Raw genomic sequence first — 14,527 nt, 5'->3', positions numbered from 1 at the left:
CCAGTGGAACTTGCCCCCTTAGATCTTACATTTCTACATCATTGTTTAGCAATTTCACACCAGGCAAAAATAAATAAATAAATAAATGTATGTATGTATGTATGTGCCTCCCAATAGCCAAAGCTGTCTTCGAAAATGATGCATTATTAACCATGCAGAGCATGTGAATATAAAATAAGCTGCCTGTACTAAGTGTTGGTGACTTTTCTCCCAATAGGTTAGGCGGCGGACCAGATGATGCCAAGGAGATCATGCAGCACAAATTTTTTGCTGGCATTGTATGGCAGGATGTATATGAAAAAAAGGTATTTACAGTTGTGTCTTAAGATATGGTTTGTAGATAGGTTGTGTGAGAGGCTTCAAAACACTCTGTCTTTTAACAAGCTCTAGGAGCACGTACGTGTGTGTTTGTGCGTGCTTGTGCGTATGTATATGTGTATACACACACACACACATACACACACACACACACACACATATATATATATATATATATATATATATATATATATTCATGCAAACATCAAAAAACCTGCTGGTTTAAAAGACCAGAAGATAAGGCTATCTCATGTTGGTTCAAACTCCACAAAGCCAGGAAACTGGAAGCTAAGGCTGATGCCTTATCTGACGTGCCCTGTGATCAGTCATGATGTTGTGCAATGTCACAAATTGTGCTTGCTTACAACTTACCCTCCATGCACCCACACTTTTCCTGGATCTTTGACTCCCGAATCCAGATTGGGAGGATGGAGTGCCTGGGACCAGCTAACGTTCTCCATGTTGTCCTGGTCCTGTATTGCCTTATTTTACAGAACCCTTATTTTACCGATCACCTTATCTATTGGAGCCATAACTGTGGTTCCAATTATTTTTGAGCGTGCGCACACAGAGAGAGGGAGAGAGAGAGACTTAAACTGCTTTAGTAGCATTTCCTATGTGCAGGGAACCTGGGAACTATAGACAGGGAATAACAGAATTCTCAAACCCTAACCAGACTACAAACCCCAGGATTCTTTGGGAGAAGCTGTGTGAGTTTAACTGATAGACATTTCAGTGGAACTTGCGCAGGACAACTTCCCAGTGGATTGCACCCCAGACCACAGTCCTCCCACACCCACGTTATACTTACAAATCCCACTGGAAATCATGGGGCTGATCATGCAGAGTTTGGTGCAGGATTGCAGTCTGGAGATTCAACTGCCCCCAATGCAGCTAGATTTAATAACCGGTTCTTGGGCATCACCACTGCATACATTCCATTTCTCCTCTTTTTCCTAAGAAGTGCCTTTTTTTACTTTACACGTCAGCACCCCAGGCTATTTCATTTCACCTGTATGCAGCAGCCACATTGTGAGATAACAAGGATACGGTGTGAGGTTCCCCTTTGTAAGGTGATGCAGATTACCCTTTGTAAGGCTGCGGATGCTGGGAGTTGTAGTCCAGCATGTCTGGAGGGTGCCAGATTGGGGACAGCTGCGCTAAGCCAACAGGTGGCTAGGACAGTCTGAGCCACTTATTTCTGGGCTGGGACAGTCCTTTTAGCACAAACTCCGTAGATGGATACAGGGACCAGTGAACTTGTATCCCCCATGAACTAAATGTAGAACTTTTTATCGCCACACGTGGTATTGATGCGAAGTGCAAACAGACACCAGTGTTCTCTATTGTGCCCCGTCTCATGCTCTTCGGCTGTATTTTGTTCAACAGTTCTCTAAGAGCTGGTTTGCTCATGCCCTGCTTGGGGTCTTGTCTCTTGGTGACACGCACTGAAGTACGCAAACAGGTTCCACCAGAAAAACATGGTGTTTGAGTTGAAAGGCAGAAAATCCCAAAATTCCCTCTGGGCTTGATTGCCCTGGTGATGGCTTATCCAAGCATGCAGGTCATCATTTGATGCTTACAGACAAGTGACGAACGGGTTTGTTTGTGAACCAGCAATTATATCACGGGTAGGCAGCCTTGCGTGGCTTGGGGCAGATTTCCAGCACCCAGACTCCCCTGGGGGCTGCACCTGCTGCCACACTGCCTGCAGTGTCCAAAAAATTGATAATTTTAAGCCAAAATTCCGCAGCAAGCTTCTACGGAATCTAAAGAGGGCCATGTTTAGCTTGAAAACAAGCTAAATTTGGCACCTTTGGGTCCCAGTGGTTTGCAGTCAACTTTTTTTGCTGCTCCGTTACCAAATTTCAGCAGTGTAGTGGGGGCCACTGAGGCAGCAGGAGACACACTCAAGGCCATGGGGAGCTGCATGGAGTCCCTGGGCTGCGTTTTGACCACCCCCAAATTAAATGCTAGAAATCCTTGCTTTAAAATAAAGCCCACCCATCAGCCTTCCCTAACCTGGTGCACACCAGATAGGTTGGCCTGCAATTCTTAGGATTTTTAGGGTTGCAGTTCCATACATCTGGAGGACACCAGGTTGGGAAAGGCTGTCACCAGGGTCTGCTTCTGTCTTGAATCTGGTTCAGTGGAGGCTGGTGGCTCCGATGTCAGTGGGGCGGTGAATCTGCTCCGGGTTTCTGTCAGAACTCTTAACAGAGCTATCCAAGGTGCAAAGCAGGGTGTTCCAGATGAGGCTTTTTGTGGAGCACCGTGGATGGCTTCTTTAGAGTTCTGGTTGGTTCTGACTGAAACTTGGAGCGGATTCACCACCCTGCTGACATCGGAACCACCAGCCTCCGCTGGCCTGGTTCTAGCTTTGCAGCAGACCATTGGGAGCCCAAAGATACGCTGTGCCTTAGAAATCCCAGCCGTTACTTCCTCCACCAAATCGTGGTCATTTTTCTTCCGTGCTGCCTCCCTTCCTGCCTGCCTTGGAGTCTTTCTCTTTTCTTTTTACTCGTGATAGCTACATGAAACTTGGCCGGCTAAGACATTCGAGTAAACAGGAAAGAAAAAACGGCAGGGTCTCACTACGTCATCCTTGCTTGAATGCATCGCAGGTGTTCACCTTCACCACCATTCCCTGGTTTCCTCTCATTCCCCCATTTTCCACACACACACACACACACACACACACACACACACACACACAAAACCCCTGTCTTTCCTAGTGCAGCTCTCTGCCGCCCTCTAGTGTCATCACCCACAAATGCTTATACCTGGTGTGCTGTCTTTGAGCTGATGCAGGTGGGCCTTTTGGCTTGGGTAGAGGACGCCATTTGACCTGGAGCCTCCGAGGCTGGTTTCTTTTATTAACGTTTAATTGAACGTTGAGGTTGGCATAGACACGTCCAGGCATACTGCAATTCAGGTTAATTAAAAAGGCCTTGTGCAATCAGAGGGAGAAGACGGTAGCAGTTCCATTTAGCGCTACCTGTCCTCGTCTTTTTCTTCTGCCCCTTTAAAACCATAACACTTTCCTGAGTATATCTTCCCCCATCCCACCACTACACTCCTCAAGCTTATTGCAGCTGGGCTAAAAGAGGAAATATGAAGAAGTGTGTGTGTGTGTGTGGGGGGGAGTGCTGGCCATCATCTATCTGATTTGCACCCATTTCTGCTATGCCCCAATGCATCCTTAAAAAGCTGGGTCATGTCCTATTTTTAATGTTTAATTCCTAAATAAAATCTATCCTCTTTGTTAGCCAGGTCTTATTATTTCATTGGGGGCAGGGGGCGGTATGCATTCCAGTGTTAGGAACATCGGAAGCTGCCTTATACCAGAAGTGCAACATGTCAGGCCCAGGGGCTGAATCATTCAGAACCAGTCAGAACTCTAAAGGAGCTATCCAAGGTGCCATTTCCCCATATAAATGTGACCAGAGCAAGTCATGGCACAACATAAGAAGAGCCCTGCTGGATCAGACCAGGGTCCATCTAGTCCAGCATTCTGTTCACATAGTGGCCAACCAACTGTCAACCAGGAACCCACAATCCATCTTTCTTGGGGTTCCCAAATGCCACGCCCCTCCCCCTGGTCCTGCTCCCTTTCCTCCAACTGTTGATCATTGGGCAGTTTCCCGGCTTTTGTGCAGCTTTTTCCCCATCCTAAAAGGTTGAAATGCCTCTCCTAAGGCTTAGTTACCGGCAGAAAATGCTTTAAGCTACAATATGCTGATAATTTCTTTGTATTTTGGCCCGCCTCCTATTGCCTTCATAAGAACATAGGAAGAGCCCTGCTGGACCAGACCAAGGGTCCATCTAGTCCAGCATTCTGTTCACACAGTGGCCAACCAGCTGTTGTCCAGGAAACCACAAGCAGGACACAAGCGCAACAGCACCCTCCCGCCCATGTTCCCCAGCAATTGGTGTGCATAGGCTCACTGCCTCTGGTTCTGGAGGTAGCGCATAGCTATTAAGACTAGTAGCCATTGATAGCCTTCCCCTCCAGGAATTTGCCCAACCCCCTTTTAAAGCCATCCAAAGCCCTGCCATCACTGGAATGTGGCCCCTGATAGCTTGTCCAAAATGGAATTTGGCCCTCGAGCTCCCTGCCTTATACCAAGTCTGGCCATTGGTCCATCTTATTATTGTCAGTTCTGACTGGCACTGTCTCTCCAGGGATTCAGGCAGGATTCGTTCCTAGCCCTACCTGGACATGCTGGGGATTGAACCGGGGACCTTTTGCATGCAGAGCACATACTTTCCCATTGAGCTACGGCCCTTTTGTTGTACAGTCTGATCATACACATATTTAGGTGAGAGAAAGCCTCACTGAGTTCAGTGGAATTTTCTCGCAAGTAAGCATGCCTAGAATTGCATCCTTAATCTTTTTGCTACTAGGACTGCTCTAACAGACCACTCAACACCCTGAGTTACGGCCTGATGGCAGGCACACACCCCCTCCAGGAATGCCGCTGCACTGTGTAAGCAGGGGTGATGTTCTCGTTGCTTGTGTTCTGAAGAGACCCTTGCACACCTTCTGTTTTCCCCCAGTAGGCATTAATGGTCTCCCTTGTGAGCAATACATGCTCTGCACTGGGTTGAGATTTCCACTATCCTGTCGTCAGCTCACCATTGCCTTGTCATTATGAATGCAGATTTAGCATCTCTGGCTCTCAGGCTGGGTTGGGAAGTTGTCCAGCATTTTTATGAGTACAAAAAGTACTTAGTCTGTGCAGACGTGTGCAATCAACAGTACTGTAAATGACAGATTAGGGTGGCTGTGCCTTTGTTTTTCCTTTTCTTTAATAGATTTCTCTTTAAAACCTGCGTGGTAATTTTGTTTGGACTTTTTCTGCTGCATAGTCCCTTTTGCAGTTCTGATGCCAAAATTGTCACACCAGACCAGGGGTGGGTAACACTTGGGCTGCATGCTGCTCCCCACGTCATTTTTGCAGGGGGTCCTGCCAGAAAACACCACCGCCGAATTTGCCATGGCGGCCAAAACCCCCGTAATTTTCCTTGAAAGCATGGCCCGCAGGGAGCAGGCATTTTGTTTACAAGCACAATCATGCTCCTGGAAACCTCCAGGCTTCCGCGTGCCTTGTTTTCAAAGACGCCCTCACATGTCTTGTTTTCAAGAAAAATTGTGGGGGGTTTTTGTCGCCACTGCTGCAGCAGATCCAGCAGCAGCATTTTGGGTGGGGTGTATCTGCAGTCGGGGGGGGGTGCAATTTGCCCCTCCCCAACCATTCAAATTTGCCTAGCCCTGCTCTATTTATTTATTTTATTATTACATTTATTAATCACCCATCTGGCTGGTCACCCAGCCACTCTGGGCGATGTACAACATACCATAAAACAATTCAAAACAATAAAATTCTACCATAATTTTTTTAAAAAAATACCCTAACCCACCCCAAATACCTGCCTGAACAACCACGTTTTTAATGCACGACGGAAGCTCATTAAAGAGGGGGCATGACGGAGTTCCCTAGGGAGGGAGTTCCACAGAGTGGGGGCCACCACAGAAAAGGCCCTCTCCCTCGTCCCCACCATCAGCTGTCCTGGCTGATGGGACAGAGAGAAGGCCAGAATTAATCTCTAGGCTGATTAATTAAAGGAAGCAAAGTTGCCCTGTTGGTTACTTGCAAAATTGCTTCTCTTTTTGTTGCTACCACCACAACAAATTCGGTGGGGGTCCAGAGAAACGGCCACGGGCCATGTGTTGCCCACCCCTGATCCAAATAAACTTCTGCTTTAAAACTGACCAAAATTGCCCATTATATCTGAACTTGGGGTACTCTACTTAGTTTAAACTATGGTTAGCGAACAAACTAGGAGCATAAACCACGATTCCTGGTTTGTCTGAACTAAACATAGTTTAAACTAATTGGTGTTCCCCTAAGTTAGAATGTAATGAAGAACTCTTATTAGCTTGAAAGAGGAAGGAGATGCTTCCAGTCTCCTATTTGAAACCAGGCCAGCGGAAGAGGCGTTGGGAGTGGGGGTGGTGAGCACACACAAGCCTGAAGCACAATCCTCTGGCACGAAACCATAGTTTAGGGTTACAGCCAAAAAGGCCCCATGTGCCAGATTCTGTCACATTAGCAGCATCATGTTACAAATGGCAATGAGGGCAGACTGACTTTTAGAGCACCTGGGTAGGGAAGGCAACTCCCCTGCTTTGTAAACTGAAAGCGTCACTTCTCTTTCTGTTTTTGTTTTTCGTCTGCGCTTCTGTCCCTAAATCCTGCGTATATCCTTGTTTCCCTCCTGCCTCACATGGATTACTCATTTCAAAAAAATATAAGCGACATATTTTTGTATTAGTCAGTGAGCTGCTGTTGCCATCCAGTCTCAAACATAAGGTTAATTTGTCTGCTCTGTAGATCTTGAGTTCTAAATCACCCACCCATTCTCTCCTGTGCATCAGGCAATCATTTAAAAAGTGAGCGGAGAGCAAATCAAATGCCAAAACTACCATTATGTTAAGTGAAAGCTGCAAAATGAGCTAGCGATAAAGGAGAGAAACTAAGCCCCCTATTATAGGATGGTGAATTTTAATTAGGAAATGAAAGGCGAAATGCTTACCACAGTTTTTAAGCAGGGTAGCTGGGAACTTTGGCTGTCTCTTAATTAAAACAAGCAGGTTTAACTATATATTATCATAGTTAAGAGGCACCATCACCTTCTCAAATTCCTTTAGTAAAGCATAATCTTTATAAACCGCCCAGAGAGCATTTGCTACTGGGCATAATAGAAATGTAATAAATAACTAAATAAATATTTTGAAAATCTAGCAAATCATTTTAATTAATAAATTAACACATTTTAGGTGTTTCTAAGAGGGGACAGAAGATTCAACTATTTTCATGGCAGAAAAATACATATTAGAATAAAACAACCAACCAAATGTTCACTCTATCTGTGTTTGTTTGTTGCAACGTTGACTGTATTTAAAGATAGAGAATTGTTTTGATAGGTGTAAAGGTCAAAAAGATTGTTTAGAAAGATGTTAAGGGCACAATCTTATTGGTATGGCCATAAGTCTCTGAGCTCAAGAGACTTATGGCCATCCGATGCAGAGTTGGAGGAGCAATAGAGACGGTCTTCATCTCCGCATGCCTCCTGCTCTGCATTTTGGCTAGATGGGCTTTTTCGCTTGTCTAGCTGGGACAGGTCAGAGTGGGAGGGAAGGAGGCTGGGGAAGCCTGGGGATATGGGGTAAGCCAGCCTCCCCACTGTGCTCCCGTTCCCTCCTCTCTGAGGTCACCTTTGCGACCTTCGAGAGACAGCCAGCGTGGTTCTCTCTGCGCCGGTTGTGAGGGGGCGGGGAGCTTGGAGTCCTGACTATGAGGTCAGAGTACCGTCTCCATCCTTCGATCCAGAAATCCAAACTCCTATGGCCCCCCAGACTCTGTCTATGGGCCATAAGATTGCTCCCTGAGTTGGTATGTTTAGGCAAACATTTTTATTTTCTCTCTCTCAAAAATATACTGTGTGTGTGTGTGTGTGTGTGTGTGTGTGTGTAATAAAAGAGCAAATGAAATAATTTATCAAAACCAATTTGCCAAATAAGAGGTTCCCTAATTTTTCTTGGGACAAGTGCCTCCCCCTACATCACTCTCCCCACCATCACTCTTGTTATCACCTGCTGCTTTTTTTCCTTCCCATCATGTAGTAAAGTGTGATAGCACATAACCAGGTCTTCTGTGTTCTGTATCTCTGTTGTCACCACCAGTTAGCTGAACGGAATTCCAAGTTCAAATTCCTGTTCAGCCATGAAGCTCTTTCAGCCCTAACCTATCTCACAGGGATGTTGTGAGGATTAAAAAAAGAAGTCGGGGAAGCTGCATGTATATTACCCTGTGCTTCTTGGAGGAAGGGTGGGATACAAATGTATGTGTATAGGTAGATAGGGTGTTTGAAACTTCTGTGTAGGTGAGGCAGGGCTGGCCCAAGATAATTTGCTGCCTGAGGCAAAGGCAAGATGGCACCTGCCCCAATTCCATGTACAAAAGTCTGAGGAGACTAGCAGTCGAATGCTGGCAACTGATGTGGGGTAGGTTTAGGCCAAGGGTGCTGAACCTCAGGCCTGTGGACCAGATCAGGCCCACCTCGTCTGGGGCCCCAATCAGATGGCTACTGTCAGGAATGAATCTGATCATATGGAGATGTCTGGTAGCTCAGATTCGGAATCTGAATGGGAACAGCCAGAACAGAGGGACGCACACTCCCTAGCGAACCCAGATACGGCGAGACTTTCTTCCCAAGACCTTGACACACACATGGCCCAGCCTGAATGGCTCCCCCATTCCTCCACCATGAAAACTCAAGTTTCGGAGGAGGCGGAGGGCAAGGGGTGTGACTTGAGGGATGCTAGGGTCTGTTGCAGGGCGAAGCGGGAAAAGTCAGGGGCAGGGCTCAGATGCTCTGCCAGGTTGGCTACTCATGGAAGCCAGCGTAGGAGGGAGCCGCCCTAAGGGCTCCCTCCTGCCAAGCAAGTCTGGCCAAGACGTTCTTGCCCAGACTGCTGGCAAATTCTCTGACTTCCACTTCGTCTCCTCTATTGATATTCATAGTTGTGTGGATTAGCTGGTTCTGTGCAGTCTAAGAGTTTCCTAGAACCTGCATCTGTAAAGAAGCTAGTCGCTGACTAATAAAGTAGTGTTGGCCTGAAGCCTTGGTTCCTAGAGTGTATTGATTGCAGAGGGGAGGATGAAGGAACGTGACAGCTATGCCCCTTTCCCTTGACTGCCAGTCATTTGGGGGCTTCCCAGCTTTTGCGCAGCCCCCCCCCCTTCTTAATTTACTGATGGTAGGAGCTTTGAGCTAAAACTTGCTGGCGTTCCTGGTGTTTTGGCCCTGCCCCTTTTCTCTTGGCCCCTCCCCATTTTGCCTTCAGCCACGCCCACCACCAGAATGCAGCCTCCCCAAGGCCTTCTCCAACATGGAAGTTGGCCCTCGGTCTGAAAGAGTTTCAGCAGCCCTGGTTTAGGGTATCCTTCCATCATCCTGTTTTAAAGCTGTTCTCTCAGACAAGCAGCCTGCAAACTTATTCCAGGGCTGTCTTTTCTTTTCCTAGCTGGTGCCTCCATTCAAACCACAGGTGACGTCTGAAACAGACACACGCTATTTCGACGAAGAATTCACTGCGCAGATGATCACGATCACCCCGCCTGACCAAGGTAAAACCACTGTGGTTTCCTGTCCATAATTCCCCAGGCTTGTCTTAATAAAGGGACTGTGGGCAGTGACTCAGCCTACATCCTGTGGGAAACAGGCCAAACCCAGTTTGTGGGGTTTTAGCGAAAGCAAATCAGAACCCTTTCTTAGGGCAGATCCGGGGTGGGCAATGTGTGACCCTCCAGATGATGTTGGCGTGCAGCTCCCATCATCCCCCACCATTGGCTATGCTGGCTAGGGGCTGTTGGGAGTTGCAGTCCCAACTAGATCTGGAGGGCCACAAGTCATTCACTGCTGGCGTAGATGGACAAGCGATCTTTCACCATTTGTGTGTTTGTTCGTGACATGTATTACCCACTTTTCATATCAAACAATCCCAAAGCGGGGTACAAACCCACTAAAGCACAGTAGAATCATACAACCTTGACCATTAAAACATTAAAATGGGGGAGAACAGTAAGACACGAAGCATATAAGTTGCTGCAACGCAATTTCAGCCAAAAGCCTGAGTGAACAAATACGTCTTGAGTTGGTGCCGAACGTCTTTCAGACTCGGCGCCAGCCATATATGAGGCAGGAGGAAGTTCCAGAGTCTGGTTGATACCATCAAAATCAGCACAGCGGTTTGGTATAGACAATTGTTGCATGGTTGGAGCCCAGTGAATAAAGCTGCAATCCAAAGTACACCGAGGGCACAATTATACTACAGATTTTGACCTGTTTTACGGTCATTCCTTCTCCCCAGCAAATGGCAGCTCTGAGTGGGGAGGATGGGGTAGGGATCTCTAACAGAAAATTCTCAGCATCCTCACTAAATCAGAATTTCCAGGACAGCCACAGCACCTATAGTGGCAGAAGAGTGGTGCACATCTTATAGGTAAAGATAAACTTCCAAGTAACCATGCTTAGCCTTGGGGTGTAAGGAATGCAGGATAAGGGGAGTTAATAACTAGTTAATGGGAAGCCCACCTCCCATATATCCAGGATTAGCTGGACAGGCTTCTGTGTGAGCCATGCAACTGATCAAGTACATTAAGCCCCAGCACCTTTCTTCACAGATGTAAACACTGGTTCCTGTCCACTGAGTAGTTTTTCACCATTAATCAGCTAGCTCGGCGGTAAGGCCTAGTTCAACCAAAAACATTACCGTAGACTAATACACAACATAGGAATGCCAAAGAGGCATTATAGGAGCTGGCTGGGGTGTGTTGGGACTTGTAGTCCAACATAGCTGGTTGGGGATGGCTTCACTATAGGGTTTCTTTGGAAACTATTGTGATGATTTTCACTGCTAACGTAACACGAACAAGTAGTTACTATTCAAGACCCATTTAGCAGGTGAACATTCAGAATATTCTTTTCAGTCCACAGCTCCCTCCTCAGTACCTGTGAACTTTCTGATTTAACCCCTTAAATCCTCACCTGCGGTTGAAACAGACACTTAGGTGTGCATATTTATCATGCTTACCTTTGCCTCTCCCTTTCCAGCCTAGCTTCTTTTCACATTGTTGACTTCACAAATGGAGATTGTAAGTTCCTTGGTGGCAGGGAGTTGTCTTTTTGTTGTGGTGGTTTGGTAGAGTTACCCTGTAAAGATGCAATGGGCAGAAGTTAGATTTGGATCTACTGGTAGATCTCTGGGTGACCTACAGTAGACCCAGTAAGAATTTCTGAGCGTTTAACAATAACCAACAGCAACATGACTCATCCTATGTCCTAAAAACAGAGAGTTTGGAGTAACCAGGAGTGGATTTTTTTCTGCAAGGACTGTGAGCTCTGTTCTGGTAGTCAGAACAAATTTCTGGCTCAGAATCCAAAAATTTAATTCTAAAATGTTGCCTTTTGCAACAGGATCCAGTAGGTGGATCTCAGGGTTCTGGTAAAAGAACAAGTACATTCCGCATGCCTGAAGTCTGCCCGCCCCTTCCATAAAGCACTGTGTATATTGATAGTGTGGTTGAAATAATGTAATAATTTTTTTCCTTTTGCTTCCAGATGACAGCATGGATTGTGTTGATAACGAGCGACGACCACACTTTCCTCAGTTCTCTTACTCTGCCAGTGGAACGGCTTAATGTTTTGTTTGTCCATTTACAGCAACCAATCAGACTGCATTTTGGGGACCTTTAATTTCGACGGACACTAGAGAACTCTCTACGATACATGAATTACAAACTATGTTTGTACTACGGTTTAGTTGAATTTGTAGGAAGCCTCACAGGCTGTGTATTTAAAACAATCCTGATGCATTTTTGAGTTGGAATCTCTGATGCAATTTTGAGAAGGAAGACAAGAATCCATTCTTAAACCTTATTAAAATTAAAAAGCCTTTTCTTCTGAAAAAATGGCATTTTAGGTTTTTAAGAATATGCACCAAACTGTTTTCTTTCCGGAAGTTTAAGATTTTCAACGTAGCCAGCAACATTGACCATTAAAAACACCTCATCATTTTTTATTTATTCCATACAGTTCATTATGTAAGTAGAGAACCTGCACGCTGAACAATTAGATTTATTTAGGATGAGAGACAGACTTAGGTAGTGCAATAATACGAGCAACAACAAACAAAAACTGAACAAACTCTGGAGATGCAGAGGTTCAACCTCCATTTGGGCAGCAGTGATAATGTTGGCAACTCTAGGAACCCAGTTACAGGAATAGCATTAATGGCCTCAGTGAGGTAAAAAAATTAAAAATGAGAGTTACATTACCGCATCTGCTACAAGATAGTACCTATCAAACACAGCTGAATAGAATCTGGTCAGTTTCTAAATTACACAGAGAAGTGATTCCTCTGAAGACAGTGCATTTAATTCCATTTGAGTATATTTGGTTAGGGTCGGCTTTGGCAAATTTTGGCAGGCATCTGTTGGCAATTTCTCTTGTGTAAGCCCCATTGAAACCAGTGGAACCTAAGCATGAGCTCTGCTCTGCCCAAGAGTTCTCATTTATTCCTGTCCCAGACAATTTCCTGGTTGTTGTGTCTTTGAGAAATGAGCCAACCATGTTAGCGACTTCAGCTGAAAATGTTTTGTAGCCATCTTACGCAGCTGGCTACACTCCAGATGTATTGGACCATAATTCCCGTGCTGGCTGGGAATTCTGGGAGTTGCAGTCCAAAACATCTAGAGGACACTGGGTTGGAAAAGGCTGCTTTATTGTTTCAAAAATTGACTAGTGAGTTGGGGGTGCATTTCTATGTATTAAAAAACAAAAAATGCACAACACTCTTGAAGTGATGAAACATCTTACCGAACAAGTTGTTAACAGTCAAATTTTCAGCACGGAAGCAGTTGCCCTAGTTCATTATTTATAGAGACAGTTTTAAAATGGCAACATGTCACGCATGTTGAGATCACATCTGTATGTTTCTCACTCTCTTCAGTGTACATTTTTAAAGGTTATGGGGGCGGGGGGAAAGAAGCTCGATGGGTGCTACCGACGTTTGGAGTGCAGACTCCACTGGTTGCAGCAGCTGTGTGTAAAAAAAGAGAAAATTACGGTGAAACTTCACGTGTTCAACAAAGGGTTGTGTTCCAGAATTGATTCTTTTTTCCTCCCATGCTTATTTTTCTCTTCTCACTTTTATATTTTCATAACCACATCATTCTGCCAAACATGGTGACAGAAATTGTCTGCCTTTGACACGGGCCAAGATTTTAAGCTCTCGTGCTGCGAATGAGTTTATTCCGTTGTGGCTTTATGATCTTTTAGATATGCTTTTGTTTCTGTTCTCTTATCTGTATAAAATTGATGAACTATACTGCAGTTCCTTAACATTTTTTTTAATTTGAAAGGGAATGTATTTAAAATATCCTCCACTTTCCCTTTACATAAAATCCCATTGTTGTGCGTTTGTGTTGTTGTTTTTACAACATTCAACTCTAGCATTTTTACTTACAATATGAAAGTTTCCCTCAAAAATACTTCAATAAAATGTGCTTTAACAAGTTAGTTTGGTCTTGGTTTTGGTAGAACGTACAGATGACTGAAAGAGCAAAATCTAATAGAATCTTTAATTAATTACATTTCTATACCACCCTGCTAAATAGCTGAAGTTTTCTGGTGGTTCACAGCAATTAAAACCACAAAATGCAGTATAAAATGTAAAAGTTTAAAACTACAGTATAAAAGTGCACACCAAAATAAAGCTTAGCTGCAATGCAGAGATGTAAAATACAATAACAGATTTAAAACAACAGAGCTAAAAGATTAAAATGCCTGGAAAAATAAAAAGGTCTTCACCTGGTACCAGAAAGAGCGCAGTGTAGGTGCCAGGCAAGCCTCTCTAGGAGGCTCATTCCACAATCGCGGTGCCACAGCAGAAAAAGCCCTCTTCTTAGTAGCCACCCGCCTCACTTCCTTTGGCAGGGGCTCCTGGAGAAGGACCGCTAAAGATGATCTTAGGCTCTGGGCAGGTACATATTTTTTTTTCCTGCCTGCTCTTCCTTGAATAGCGGGCCAGGTTTGGTTGGCAGATTTGTGGGAATCTGGTGAGGGCCTTGTCAGGTTGCTAAAAGAAGGTGTTGGACACAAGAAGCTGTGGTGGAAAGAGGAAGGAACACATAGCAAGTAGGAGGAGTGTCTGATTTTAAGGTCTGAAGATAGATCACTGTTATCTCCATATTGCAGGTTAAGATAAAAATAGCTTGACTAAGGACTAGGAACATAATGGCAGAGTCAGACTTGTACGTTCATATCTTGCTTTGTATTTTATTTAATTCATTAGCGAATGGACACAGCTTTGCACAGGTTGGAATAGTCCACAGTTCGATAACAACAAAGCCTTCAAGCAAACTTCAGCAGATGTCAGAGTTGGGCATCTGAGTGAAGCCATGCCTGTGTGAAGCCATTCCCTAGGCATGGTCCCTGCCATGGTGCACCCCTCTGGCCCAGAGAGAGGAGTCTGTCCACTCCTTTCCCCTGAAGAGGAGGTTGCCCCACAGCAATGGGGAAAGTCAGCCTATAACTCAGTCCCTCAGCCTACTAATCTCCCAGGGCTTCCAACCGTATG

General features: G+C 45.2%; 1 protein-coding gene across 2 annotated transcripts in view; it reads left to right on the top strand.

Annotated features, from left to right (window-relative positions):
* Positions 1 to 13,468, top strand: part of AKT1 (AKT serine/threonine kinase 1) — a 140,589-nt gene extending 127,121 nt beyond the window's left edge. The window contains exons 12-14 of one of the 2 annotated variants that reach the window (XM_084837429.1): positions 218 to 305; positions 9,413 to 9,515; positions 11,509 to 13,468. In XM_084837429.1, coding sequence (XP_084693555.1) covers positions 218 to 305; positions 9,413 to 9,515; positions 11,509 to 11,588 — 271 coding nt within the window. In that variant the 3' untranslated portion in view covers positions 11,589 to 13,468. The remainder of the gene's footprint in view (positions 1 to 217; positions 306 to 9,412; positions 9,516 to 11,508) is intronic. The other variant, XM_084837440.1, reaches the window with a different exon arrangement.
* The last annotated feature ends 1,059 nt before the right edge of the window (positions 13,469 to 14,527 follow it).

Source organism: Heloderma suspectum, chromosome 1 (assembly GCF_057233095.1).
Source record: "Heloderma suspectum isolate Gila_16-S chromosome 1, 16-S_ref, whole genome shotgun sequence".
NCBI classification, from domain to species: Eukaryota; Metazoa; Chordata; class Lepidosauria; order Squamata; family Helodermatidae; genus Heloderma; species Heloderma suspectum.
This window is presented reverse-complemented; position numbering and strand designations above follow the sequence as displayed.